Source organism: Tenrec ecaudatus, chromosome 16 (assembly GCF_050624435.1).
Source record: "Tenrec ecaudatus isolate mTenEca1 chromosome 16, mTenEca1.hap1, whole genome shotgun sequence".
Classification (NCBI taxonomy): domain Eukaryota; kingdom Metazoa; phylum Chordata; class Mammalia; order Afrosoricida; family Tenrecidae; genus Tenrec; species Tenrec ecaudatus.
In genome coordinates this window covers 52,147,094-52,161,963 of record NC_134545.1, presented here as the reverse complement: position 1 = coordinate 52,161,963, position 14,870 = coordinate 52,147,094, and the positions used below count along the sequence as shown (strand labels likewise).

The window sequence follows — 14,870 nt, the reverse complement described above, 5'->3', positions numbered from 1 at the left end:
CTATTATTTGTTTCAGTGTTGGTTCCTTAGACTGATGAGCATCTGAGCCTTTTAAAGCCCAGGGTGTAAGTCGTACTCACAGTTAGATTTCCACCTGACTACGGGCAGCACATTGTCGCTCTGACCACTGTTATTAGTAAGGACGGCATCACTGTCAGCCTCACATGTGGCAGAGAGCGCTCACTTACAGAGGCCCCTCCAACCCTCCACCCACTCACAGCCTGGCAGACGGGAAAGGGAAGCACCCTTTGTAGTACCTCTGGGACATACAGATAGTCTTATCTTGTGGGCGCCATCTCCAACGAAACAGATTTTTTCAAGTGCAAAGCCAAGGAGAGTTGGGTCCGGGGCCAGGAGAGGACGTTCTGCTGGGTGTCGATTGGTGCCTGGGACTTGCCTCCTAGCAGTCGTGGGGGGCTGGCGTGTAGCTCCCTGTATTGAGGTGCTGGTTTACAGCACGGGCTCTACAGAGCTGGGACGTGGTCAAGATGGCTCTAGAGCTTGGATCACTCATGCCAGGCCCTCTTCTGCCTGTGCTTCTGCAGCGTGGGCAGCTGCCTTCCGCCCCCCACCCCCGTTGCTGGTCTTTCCTACAATGATTCTCCAACCCTGCTTTATTGCCCTCCCCACAGGTATGAGAAAATGACCAGTGGGATGTACCTGGGTGAGATAGTCCGGCAGATCCTCATCGACCTGACCAAGCAGGGGCTGCTTTTCCGCGGGCACATTTCAGAGCGTCTGCGGACGAGGGGCATCTTCGAAACCAAGTTCCTGTCTCAGATCGAAAGGTGAGGTTTGATTCGCTTTTCCTCTCTTGTGGGACAGGCACGGGTTGGGACAGAGGGCTTCCTCATCGGGATCGGGAAGATTTGAGATTTAAAAATAAAAACATACAGGCCCTGGAGAAAGCTGTTCACGTTCTCCAGCTGCAGCGAGGAGGCACTGCACCGGCCTGGGGCCTTGGATCATTTAGCAGAAGGGACTGTTTATTAGGCAGAGGTTAAACTATTAGTTTAAACAAAGAGGTTAAACTATGTAAATTATTTACTATACTGAAGTTAGCTTAAAGCTGTCCAATTTCTTTTGTTCCTAAAGGTGCTGTGCCTGTAATCTCAAAGAAAATTCCAGGGATGGGCCAGTCAGGGTGCAGTATAGCACTGATGAAACATACAACTCTCCTCTAGTTCTTCAATGCTCCCCCTCCAATCAGGACCCCAATTCTACCTTACAGATCCCGCTAGACCAGAGCATGTACACGTGTACAGATAAGAGCTCACAACACAGGGAACCCAGAGAGATAAACCCCTCAGGACCAATAATGAGAGTAGCGATACCAGGAGGGGTAGGGAAAGGTGGGGGGAGAATGGGGGAACCAATCACAAGGATGACATATAACCCCTCTCAGGGGGACAGACACTAGAAAAGTGGGTGAAGGTAGACATCGGTCAGTGTAAGACATGAAAAGTAATAATAATTTATAAATTATGAGCGTCATGAGGGAGGGAGGGAAAAGAAATGAGCTGATACCAAGGGCTCAAGTAGGATGACTGTGTTTTGAGATTGCCGAGGGCAACATATGTCCGAATGCGCTAGACAAAATGGATGTATGTATGGATTGTGATAAGAGCTGGGCAATCCCCCAATTAAATGATTTTTAAAAAGGAAATTCCGGGAAAAAAGTGCATCCACGACCAATTACAACTACTTTCGTTTTTGCTTTTTGTACTTCCTTCCACTCCATGAAAGCATCTAAGCACTTGCCCCTAGTTGTAATCACAGTCAGATACCATCTTGCATGTTGTTCATGGCAACACTCACTCACAATTCTGAAGTTTATTATTAAAAAATTTAAGCATGTACAAAAGTAGAAAAATGGTCTAACCCAGTAAACCTGCATGTTGCCACCCCCGGCTTCACAAAGACCCACTTGTGGCCCAACTCAGTCCCTTTGTTCTATCGCCCCCGCTTCTCCAGGCCCCAGATCCACATTTTAGATCAGCTCACCTGTAAATATTTTCAGAATGTGTTTTAAAAACATAAGCATTCTGTGAAAACCACATGATCATTCTCACTTCTGGAGTAGTTAATAATAAACCTTTATCTCATCACATAAATGGTAGTTATTCACAGTTGCTTTATGATGTTGTTTTTCACAATTCATTTCCTTGTATTAGGATCTGAACAAGGCCCATGCATTTCAACTGGTTGATAAATCTCCATGATGGATCGTTTTCAATCTACAGGTTTCCTCTTCCTCTCTTGTTCCTTTTGGGGTGATTGACTGAAGGCACGATCATTGATCCTATAACTTTTGTACTGTCTGGATTGGGTGAACGAGATCATTGGACATCTTCCTGTGTTGTACTCGCTGCAGTCTCGCGTGAGAGCCAGGTGCTTGCCTGGATGTCACGAGTCATTGGTATTTTTTGTCTAGACCTGCTATTTCACGGGGGATGACAAAAAGGTGGTAATCTAATGCTGTCGTCCCACCTGCACTTATTAGCTGAATATTGGTTTTTTTGTTCATTTTAAAACTTTATTGTGATTGGGGTGAAAGGTCGCAAATCAAATGTCTTCCATGCAACAGTTTTGCTTCGTGACATTGCTCACAGTATATGCAATGTAGTCCGTTTCCCACTTCCTCGCTGTGCTTCCTGTTTCCCTTAATTCTCCTTTCCTGCCCCCTTTTACCTCTGAGTTTCATCTCTGAGCATAGTGCCCACTTGGCACCGCACGTGTGCTTATTCTACAGAGTGCTTGCCCTCCCGGTCATTGTTCCCTCAATAAACCTGTCTGTGGTTGGTTGACAGTTGGGCCAGGAGGCTAAGTGCAGGTCTGGGCCTGAAGGGTGACCAAGGGCCATGGTCTTGGCGGCTCCCCTCGTTCCTGTGGGTCAGTAGGCCTGGGCTAGTTAATGAATTTGAGGTTTGTTCTAATTTTTTTCTCCCACTCTCTCCAAGGCTTTTATTGTGCTGCTTTTAGGGGCTGCCACCTTCTTGTTCTTCTGATCTCAGGGCCATGGACGCTGGGGTCCTTTAGTCTTTCGGACTAATGGTTTCTGTGAATCTTCGATTTACCTCACCTTTCTTTCCTCTGAACGGAGAAGACGAGTAGTGGACACCTTAGATGGCTACTCACAAGCTTGTACGAGCTCCCTTGCTACTCACCAGAGCAGGATCGAGAACAGCATCCCGGTGGACTGTCAGGCTAATTGCCCTTCGTATCCCCTGGGATGATGGTCCGGAGGCCAGCGGCTCAGTCTTCCAAGACACTTGGTTATGGCTTAGATCTTTGCCCTCTGTATTCCTTACTCCAGTCATATATATTTGCAACAAGTATAAATATGGATGCATAAAAATGCTCCGCCAAACCTGTTTGTGGGTGTAGGAGCTGGAATACTCCATGAAAAAGAAACTCCCCCTTTCAACTCGTCAGTTTAATAGTAACTCAAATGACTAATTAATGTTATTAGTTGCAGTGTTATAATTCACAAGAACTTTCCTCCCATGTAAGATGTGCAGCTTATTATTAGTGAGAGTGCGCTACTCTGAGCGGCACAGTGTTTTGCACACACAGTCACTTTACTGTTGCGTATTCTTTTAGAGGAACCGAAGCATTTGTCTAAGAGGCAGCCATTCCCTTAGGGACACCTTCTTTTTTTATTAAATCATTTTATTGGGGTTCATACAACTCTTATCACAATCCATACATCCATCAATTGAGTACAGCATCCTTATAGATTCGTTGCCCTCATCATTCTCAAAATTCACCTTCTGCTTGGATTCCTGGAATAAGCTCCTCATTTTCCTTTTTCTCTCCCCCTCCCTCCCCACGACCCCCTCCCTCTTGAACCCTTAATAATTTATAAATTAGTATTTTATCTTACACTACCAGGCGTCTCCCTTCACCCCCTTTCCTGCTGTCCATCCCCCAGAGAGGAGGTTACATGTAGATCCCCAGATCAATTTCCCCTTTCCGCCTCCCCTTCCCTCCCAGTACCTCCTCTCTTACCGTTGGTCCTGAGGGGTTCATCTGTCCTAGATTCCCTGTGTTTCCAGATCCCAACTGTACCGCTGTGTATCCTCTGGTCTAACCAGGTTTGCAAGGAATTGGGATCATAATAGTGGGGGGCGGACAGGAAGCATTTAAGAACTAGAGGAAAGTTATGTTTCATTATTGCTACACTGAATCCTGAGTGACTCATCTCCTCCCCACTGCCCCTCTGCAAGGGATGTCCAGCTGTCTACAGATGAGCTTTGGGTCCCTATCAGGCACTCCCCTCATTCACGGTGATGTCATATTTTCCCCCCACTTTTGTTGCTTGAAACCCGGTTCCCTCAGCCCTTCATGATCACACATGTTGGTGTGCTGCTTCTATGTAGACTTTGTTGCTTCTGGGCTAGATGGCTGCTTGTTTACTTTCAAGCCTTTAAGTTCCCAGACGCTATATCTCTCGATAGCTGGTCACCATCAGCTTTCTTCAGCACACTTACTTATGCACACATTCGTCTTCAGTGTTTATGTGGGAAGGTGATCACACAATGATGGTTTTTGTTCTTTGGTATATGCTACCTGATCCCTTCAACACTTAGGCTTGTGTGCTTCTTCTTTGTTGGCTTTGTTGCTTCCTAGCTAGATGGCCTCTTTTATAAAGAGGCAGCTCTTTTCCTGACCATCACCAGTTACCTACAAGATTGTCAGTCTCTTGCTTTTCCTGTAAGCACTGGATGTTAACAGAGGCTTTCTTTGGGGATTTCTATCAATTTACGTTCGTTCATCTAGTTCTCTGTCTTTATGGCCACTGCCAATGAGCCAAAAATAACTTTATGGATAGAAAATCAAAATCACTTCACGAGCTAAAAGCAGCACTGTCTGAGAAGATGCTGATAGAATCAGCAACAGCAGCTCTGTCTGAGTGTTTCTGAAGTGTCGACTAGCGGGGCTTCAGCATCCTTTTTCTGTCTGTTCTGCAGATGCCAAAGGGCAAGTTGAAAGTCACCACCTATGGATCTTCTTGTACTTCAGAGGGATTTCTCCTTAATCTTCCATAGTTGAGCCACAGATGAGCAGATGTTGTGCAAAGAGGGATCACCATGCACTTCCTTGAATATTTGCTTCTGATGCACAAGAAGTGTCCATTGTTGATGTTTTTAATGATACAGTCTTTTTAATTCCTAAAAAATAAAACTGTGGGATTGGTGGTATCCTGTTACCACAATCCTAATTGCAGTGATGATGGTATAATTCTTCTTGATATGATTGAACAATTGAACTGTTGAATTGTATGATGTGTGGATTAGGTGCCAATGCAACTACTGGGGGAAAAGATAAAAGAAAGTCATGTCCATCTATTGCCATCGCCAATCATAGATATTAAGGAGCTCTGGTGATATAGGCTGCTACAGTCAATAGTTTGAAACCATTAGCTTTTCCACGGGAATAGCGATTCCTATAAGAAATTCGTCTTGAAAACCCATAAGGCAGTTCCACACTCGTATACAGGATTGCTGGGAGCCAGAGCCGACTCTTTACAGGGAGTTGTTTGCTGTTTTTATGGTGGCTGTGACCCATGTTATCATGGCTGGCACTGAGCTCCTTAGGGGAAGATCCTATATTGAACACTCATCTCTGTTGTTGACCTGTTTGTGCTGTGATATGAGGTGGGTCTCTGCACCAGTCTGGACTCTGTAAGAAGCAACTGCAATATTCTAAAATGGACCGTGGTCACGACTGTACAACTCTTCTTGATGTGATCGAACTATTGAATTGTATGGTATGTGGAAGAAGTGCCAATGAAACTATTCAAAGGAGAAGAAGCAGCAATTTCTCTGCTGACCGTGTGCTCTTCCCCTTGCAGTGACCGGCTGGCCCTCCTCCAGGTCAGGGCCATCCTGCAGCAGCTCGGCCTGGACAGCACATGCGACGACAGCATCGTGGTGAAGGAGGTGTGCGGAGCTGTGTCCCGGCGGGCAGCGCAGCTCTGTGGCGCTGGCCTGGCTGCCATCGTGCAGAAAAGGAGAGAAGACCAGGGGCTCGAGCATCTGAAGGTCACTGTGGGCGTGGATGGCACCCTGTACAAGCTGCACCCTCAGTGAGTGTCCGGGAGAGGGGGGTGGGGAGAAGGGGGCGTGGGGGATCAAAACAGCCTCCTCAACTGACAGGTGGGACGTGCATCCTCACCCTGGACGGGGAGCGAGTGCCCCCTGGTGGTGAAGTCAGGCTGGTGAGTCTGACAGACAGCTCAGACCAGTCTTCACATCTCTGCTTCTTCCTGCTGTCCTGGGGAGATAATAGCCAGGAGCTCTCAATCCCGCTTTCCTTAAGGGTAAGGGCCTGCAGCCCTAAGCCCTCGCTCACCGAGTTGCACACAGGAATGCTGAGTGCTCCACATGGTCCTCAATACAGGTGAACTATGAGTGTCAGTGTCGCCATCACACCTCAGGTTTGCAGTGAGGACTGGAGGGTCTGCGTAGCAACAAGCATGCTCAGTGTGTGCTGCTTCTGCACTTGGTGCTGATTCCGTGGACAGAGCTTAAGAGCGCTATCAGGCAACACAGGCTTGACTCCTGCTCCACACTCTCAGTTCTTTATCTACAAAGTGAGGCCAGAAATCATACCTACCTCACATTTGCGACCATCAAGAAGTAAAGTATCTGCAAAGTGTGTGGCATGATCCAAAAGCTAAAGAATCGAAGGAAGCTGTCCTGTTTTAGGAATCTTGGTGGCGGTGTGGGTTGTGTGTCATGCTGATCACAACAAGATTGGAAGTTAGACTTCCCCAGCTCCTCCATCAGAGTACACGTACAGACATCCAGCCGTGGAAACAATACGGGGCAATTCCCCTCTGTGCTGCGGGTTTATTAGAAGTTGGAATTAACTCAATGCCATTGAGTGTGCTTTTTACTCAATCCTTTGCATTTTGTTTTGGCAATGAGAAAAAGTTAACACAAACTTATAAAAAAGTTAACATAAACTTATAAAAATTGTACTAAATGCCTCCATGAACATAAGAGCCATCGTACACAGAACCATTTCAATATGTAACCCCCTCCAAAAAGGCATCTGACAAAATCTAATATATGTTCATAATAAAATCCTCTACAAACTAGAAGAGAATTTCCTGTTTGATAGAGGCCTGCAGCCCAAATCATGCTTAATGGCGAAAGACTGGAAGTTCTTCTCTTAAAAATCACGAGCAGACAAGATGTCACTCTTGCCACTTCTGTTGCAGTTTTACTGCTTCCAGGTGGTCCAGGAGGAAAGAAAGAATAGGCCTTTCTACAAATGGCATAACAGTAATCACAGACAAAAACTGAAGTTGGACCCTACCTCATAGAGCTCACTCACTGACATCGAGTGGAAACCAACTCATGCGCCCCTATAGGCCAAGGTGGAACTGCCCCTGTGCGTTTCCAAGACTGGAACTCTTCATGGGAGCAGAAAGCTTCATCTTTCTCCCTACCTCATCCTACACGAAGATTAACTCAGGATGGAGCAAAGACCTCAAAGGAAGACCTAAAATGAGACAGCTGTTTGAAGAAAACAAGTAAATTTCTATGGCAGTGAATTTGGCAATGAATGTTTGCGACACCAAATGTCATTAGCAACCAAAGGTGAAATAGATAATAGAGATGTTGGACAGCATCAAATTTAAAATATTTGTGCTTCAAAGGGTACTACCAAGAAAGTGAAAATACGTCCTACAGAATGCTTGGAAATATTTTCAAATTCTATATTTGATTAGGGACTTGTATCCAGAATTTTTATTCTAGGCCCAACTTTTTCTCTCTTGTATCACAACAGAAATTGCTTCTTTGATTTTTTAAAATCATTTTATTGGGGGTCTCATACAACTCTTATCACAATCCATACATACATCAATTGTATAAAGCTCATTTGTACATTCATCACCCTCATCAGTCTCAAAACATTTGCTCTCCATGTAAGCCCCTGGCATCAGGTCCTCATTTTCCCCCTCCCTCATGTACCCTTGGTAGTTTATGACTTATTATTTTGTCACGTCTTACTCTTTCTGACCTCGTCCTTCACCCCCTTTTCTGTTGTCCATTTCTGAGGGTGGAGGTTATATGTAGATCCTTATAATCGGTTCTACCTCTCTACTCCACCTTTCTGGTATTGCCACTCTCACCACTGGCCTGAAGAGATCATCCATCCTGGATTCCCTGTGTTTTCAGTTCCTATCTTTACCAGTGTACATCCGCTGGCCTAGCCAGATTTGTAAAGTAGAATTGGGTGAGGAGGAAACATTTAGGAACTAGAGGAAAGATGTATGTTTCATTGCTGCTACACTGCACCCTGACTGGCTCCTCTCCTCTCTGCAACCCTTCCATATGGGGAGGTCCAGTTACCTACAGATGGGCTTTGGGTCCACCCTCCGCACTCCCCCTCATTCACAACAATATGGTTTTTTGTTCTTTGATGCCTGATACTTCCTCCCTTCGACACCTCATGTTCACACAAGCTGGTGTGCTTCTTCCATGTGGGCTTTGTTGCTTCTGAGCTAGATGACCGCTTGTTTACCTTCAAGCCTTTAAGACTCCAGACGCTATATCTTTTCAAAGCCAGGAACCATCAGCTTCCTTCACCACATTTGCTTTTGCACTCCTTTGTCTTCAGTGATCATATCTGGGAGGTGAACACACAGTGATATGATTTTTTGTTCTTTGATGCCTGATAACTGATCCCTTTGGCACCTCGTAATCACACAGGTTGGTGTGCTTCTTCCACGTGGACTTTGTTGCTTTTGAGCTAGATATCCACTTTTTTACCTTAAGACTTTTAAGACCCCAGGCACTATATCTTTTGATAGCCGGGAACCATCAGCTTTCTTTACCACATTTGCTTATGCACCGCTTTGACTTCAGCGGTTTTGTTGGGAAGGTGAGCATCATGGAATGCCAGTTTAATAGAACAAAGTATTCTTGCATTGAGGGAGTACTTTAGTGGAGGCCCAATGTCCATCTGCTACCTTAATACTAAATCTATAAATATATGTATATAAATCTATTTCCCCATCATCCTATATAAATATGTTTACATATGTACATGACTTTATTTAGACCTCTATAAATACCCTTTGCCTCCTAGCTCTTTCCTCTATTTCTTTTGACTTTCCTCTTGTCACACTATCATGCTTAGCCTTTATTTGGGTTACAGTAATTCCTCTTGGTTACATTACCCTTGATCACGCCCTACCAGGCCTTCTACACCCTCCTTACCACTGATTTGGATCACTTGTTCCCTTGTCCCTGGGTTTGTTAACACTACTTCCCTTCCTCCCACCGCCCCCTCTCCCATTTCCCCCCATAACTGTCAATCCTGTTGTTTTCTCCTACAGATTGTTCATCCAGCCTATCTTATTTAGACAGACCTGCAGAGATAATAACATGTACAAAAATAAGACAGAGCAAAACCAAGCAACAAAATGAAACAAAACAACAACAAAAGCCAATGACAAAACAAAACAAAAAAATCCCACAACAACATCAGCAAAAAGAAAAGCCTGTAGTTAGTTCAAGGACTGTTTGTTGGTGTTTAGGAGTGTTTTCCAGTCGATTCTGATGGGGTGCCAAGCCCTGGCCCAAAGTCTATTTTTACTATTCCCTGGGGACTTCATTGCTCTGTTCCTCTTGCTGTTCTGTTGCACGCCCTTAGTGTTTTGTCTCGGTGTGATGGGATCAGTTTGGGCACAATTCCCACACTGTGTCTCCAGTGTTGTTCCCTTTAGGGCTATGAGTCAGTGAGAGATGTCGTGTCTTGTAGTGGGCCCGGTCATATGGTGTTTTCTGTGGATTGGCTGCTCTGAGTGGGGATATTGTCCTCAAGGCTTGGTGGGCCAGGATCTGCTCTACTCTCTCTTCCTCCTCCTTAGTTTTCTCCTGTGTGCTCCGATCAGACATGTCTCTCCTTGAGCTGCAGCTTTAGTGCTGTCCTCTGAAATAAGTTCTCCTGGAGGAGGGTGGTGGGGAGGGAAAGCTGTCCACATAGTTGGGATTGGGGCTGGCCCCTCAGACCTCTCCACTGGTTCTCACTCTTCTCTGACTTTAAAAATATTGTTGATGGTTTTTTATCTCCTACTTAAAACATTTTTAATATTATTTTCTTCTTTCTGTTCCTTTTGTTTTTATTATTTCTCTTAGGCTTCCCAGTTTATGAAGTACAGAAGGAGTGGATGCATAGAAACAATATCTGATGAAATGTTTTATCAGGGTCTGGGGTGGGAAGATGAGGGGAACTGAGGAGCAAACATAAGAATTTGGGAGGGGGAGGAAACATTAGAGCTGATTGTGATGATGTATATACAACTCTTTTTAAAAAGCAATTTAGGGGACAAAATGAGGACCTGATGGCAGGGGCTTAAGTGGAGAGGAAATGTTTTGAGAATGATGAGGACAATGAATGTACAAATGTGCTTTACACAGTTGATGTATGTATGGATTGTGATAAGAGTTGGATGAGCCACTAATAAAACAATTAAAAAAAGAAAGAGCTCTGAAAAAACAAAAAAAGCAATTTAACTATGGAAGCATATGATATGTGAATATTATCTTAAGATGACTACTGAAAAATAAAAGAAAGAAACCATCCTTGACCTATGGTTACCACAGGTAAAGGAGGAAGAGTATTCGCTTACGGGGAAATGAGTGTTTATTAATGGTGGAATAATTTGGAAAAGAATATCAATAATGCTTCTACAACACGAAGAGTACAATTGATATCGTGGAATTATAGCTGTAGAAGTTGTAGAATTGGATAATATTTTGTTGTGTTTACTTTTGCCTCAATTAAAAAATAGTTAATTGTTAATAAAAGAATAACAATGAGTACAAGGAATAAGAAAATATTCTAAATTGTGCTAATGATTGTACAACTCTTTTTAAAAATCATTTTATTAGGGGCTCATAGAACTCTTATCACAATCCATACATACATCAATTGTGTAAAGCACATTTGTACATTCATTACCCTCATCATTCTCAAAACATTTCCTCTCCATTTAAGCCCCTGGAATCAGGTCCTCATTCCCGCCCCCCCCAGCTCCCCCCTCCCTCATGTACCCTTGATAATTTATAAGTTATTATTTGTCATATCTTGCCCTAACCGACATCTCACTTCACCCACTTTTCTTTTGCCCGCCAAGGGAGGTGGTCACATGTAGATTCTTGTAATCAGGTCTCCCTTTCCAAACAACCCTCCCTCTATGTTCCTAGTATCACAACTCAACACTGCAGGTCCTGAAGGGATCATCTGCCCTGGATTCCCTGTGTTTCTGGTTCCTATCTGTACCAGTGTCCATCCTCTGGTCTAGCCAGACTGCAAGGTAGAATTAGGATCATGATAGTGGGAGGGGGTGGGGTAAGCATTTAGGAATGAGAGGAAAGTTATATTTTTCATCGTTGCTACATCGCACCCTGTCTGACTTGTCTCCTCCCCGAGATCCCTCTGCGAGGGGATCTCCAGTGGCCTACAAATGGGCTTTGGGTCTCCACTCCACAGCCCCCCGTCGTCATTCACTATGGTAAGATTTTATGTTCTGATGATGCCTGATACCTGATCCCTTCAACACGTCGTGATTGCACAGGCTGGTGTGCTTCTTCCATGTAGGCTTTTTTTGCTTCTGAGCTAGATGGCTGCTTGTTTACCTTAAAGCCTTTAAGATCCCAGATGCTATATCTTTTGATAGCCAGGCACCATCAACTCTCTTTGCCGATTGTGCAACTCTTAAAAAAAATTTATCATGTTTAAGGCGCTCTTCCATATCTTAAAACAATCCATAAATCAACTGTATCAAGCACACTTGTATATATGTTGCCATAATCATTTTCAAAACAATTTCTTTCTACTTGAGCTCTTGGTATCAGCTGCTTTTTACCCCATCACTCCCCCACCCTCCCACCCTCACGAATCCTTGATCAATTATATATTATTGTTGTTATTTTTGTATCTTATACCATCCGTTGTCTCACTTCAACCATATTTCTGTTATTTGGCCTCCTCGGGGTGGGGCAGGCCGGGGCAGCAGGCTATATAGCCATCATTGTGATTGGTTCCCCCTTTCCCCCGTCTACTCCCCTCATGGTGTCGCTATGCACACTACTGTACCTGAGGGGTTTATCTGTCCTGAATTTCCATGAATTGAGAGCGCTTATCTGTACCAGTGTACATACTCTGGTCTACAGGATTTGTAAGGTAGAACTGAGGTCATGTTAGTGGAGGGGAGGAAGCATTCAAAACTAGAGGAATGTTGTGTGTTTTGTTGGTGCTATGCTGCACCCTGGCTGAATCATCCCTTCTGTGTGACCCTTCTGTGAGGGGATGTCCAATTGTATAACTATTCTTGATGTGGATGAAGTGTCAATAAAACTTAAAAAAAAGAATTTGTACAACTCAATAATAAAAAGATAAGTAACCCAATTAAAAATGGACAAAAGATTTGAGTAGACATTTCTCCAACTCATTGCCATCCAGTTGGCTCTGGCTCATAGCAACTGTGTAGGAGAGAGTAGAGCTGCCCGTGTGGATTTCTGAGTCTGTCAATCTTTGCAAGAGCAGACAGCCTCATCTTTCTTTCATGCAGTAGCATGGACCACGATGGGTTCAAACTATTGACCCTGTGCTAACTGCCCAACTTGTAACCCACCAGGATGTCTTCATATTGTCCAAGAAACTCATATATAAATGGACAATAAGGAGATGAAAAGAAACTCAACATCATTATTCACTAAGGAAATACAAATCAAAAACTACAATGAGACACTACTTCACACTGACTGGAATAGCTATAATAAAGAGATAGGCAGGATCACGTGTTGAGAGTATGACAAAGAAAGCCCTGGTGGCAGAGTGGTTAGGTGTTGGGCTGCTAACTGAAAGGTCAGCAGTTCAGAACCACCAGCCAGGAGAAAGAAAAGGTTGTTTTCTCCTATAAAGAGAATATGACAAATAGAGACTCATATATTGCTGGTGAGATTGTAAAACGGCAAGTCACTATAGAAAGCAGTTGGGCAGTTTACTCAAAAAGAAAAACATAGAGTTACTATATGACTTAGGAGTTCTAGTCCTAGTGATACTAAAAAAAATTAAAACATATTCACAACAGCATTATTTACAATAGTCCCAAAGATGAAACAATTCAATGTCCCTCAATTAATGAATGATTTTATTATTGTCATTAGATACAGTAGCGTCTATTCTGATTCATAACCATCCTATGTGCAGTAGAACTAAACACGGCCTGGTCCCGTGCCAGTCTCACAGTTGTTATGTCTGTGCCCATTGTTGTTGCTGCTATGTCAATCCACCTAATTGAGGGTCTCCCTTTACCCTTTACCAAGCGCCAGCTCCTTTTCCAAGCGTTGGTCTATCCTGGTAACATGCCTAAAGTATGTGAGTCAAAGTTTAGGCATCGTTGCTTACAAGGCGCTTTCTAATTGTACTTCTTCAAGATGATTGTGGTTCTTTGGCAGTCCAGAGTGCTTTCAATATTCTCTACCATAATTCCAATGCTTGACTAGGCAAACAAAATGTGATACTTCTACACAGTGAAATACTACTCAGCCATAAAACAGGTATGAAGTGCTGATACAGGTTACAACATGTCTGAAGACTAAAATTATTACTCTGAGTGAAGTCAGGCACAAAAATCCATTATTGCATGTTTCCGTTTATCTGAAATGTACAGAAAAGGCAAATCCAGAAAGATAGAAAGTAAGATTAATGGTTGCGGGGGCCTTCTTAGAAACAAGGATGGTTAGATTTTGTCTCATATACACTTGCAATATTATCTGGAAAGACTAGTCCCTGGCTAGTATTGATTTGTGAAGTAAATGAAGAAGACGAAGCTTCTCAATGGGATGAACTGACACAGTAGTTACAACAGTTGACTCAGACAAAACACTTGTGGGAATGGCATCAGATATTTTGTTCTGTTGCACACGGGATCACTATGCACTGGAACCAACTTGATGGAACCTAACATCAGCATTGGAGGGGGAGGGGGGGTTAGGGCTGATGGAAATGAGATGTGAGCTCAGAATATGAAAGGATATGGAATTTCTTAGATCAGATTATCAGTTTTACACTCAACAACTCATCAAACCTCCCGGTTTCTTGCTGCTTCCACCATTTTTGCCCATGTGTCAGATGCTGTCTTTCCTTTAGTCCTACTTAAAAAATTATTATTTTAAATTATTTTATTAGGGGTTCATACAACTCTTACCACAATCCATAAATACATCAATTGGGCAAAGCACAATTGTCCATTCATTGCCCTCATCATTCTCAACCTTTTGTCCTACTTAATGCTTATCTGCTTCCTTGCCTCTGACTATCTCTTTCCTTCCCCCCCTTCTCATCCCTGCTGACCATTTAACTTAGTTTCTTTTAGCAGGGAAACCTTTTCTTGATTTGTTTTAAATAACTGTAGTCTCATACAATATTTGTCCTTTTGTGACTGACAAATTTCACACTGTGAGGAGTAAGGTGCGCCTGGCCCACGCCATGGTATTTTCCGTGGCCTCATGTGTATGTGAAAGTTGGACATTGAGTAAGGAAGACCTAAGAAAAATGAATGCCCTGAGCTTTCATGTTGGTGAAGGACATGGAAGGTATTGTTGACTGCAAAAAGAACAAACAGATCTGTCTCAGAAGTACAGCCAGAATGCTCCTTAGAATCAAGCATGGCAAGGCTTTGTCTCATGTACTGTGGGCATGTTGTCAGGAGGGACCAGTCCCTGGAGAAAGACACCATATTTCATAAAGTGGAGAGGCAGAAAAACAGAAGAAAGGCCTCGAGGGAAGGGATTGACACAGTGGCTCCAACAGTGCGCTCACACATAGGGGCAATTGTG

The 14,870-nt window shown here is 43.7% G+C and overlaps 1 protein-coding gene across 1 annotated transcript in view; it reads left to right on the top strand.

Annotated features, from left to right (window-relative positions):
* The window catches only part of LOC142428760 (hexokinase HKDC1-like), a 70,952-nt gene that overhangs the window by 54,301 nt on the left and 1,781 nt on the right, over positions 1-14,870 (top strand). The window contains exons 16-17 of the mRNA XM_075533587.1: positions 633-788; positions 5,858-6,091. Coding sequence (XP_075389702.1) covers positions 633-788; positions 5,858-6,091 — 390 coding nt within the window. The remainder of the gene's footprint in view (positions 1-632; positions 789-5,857; positions 6,092-14,870) is intronic.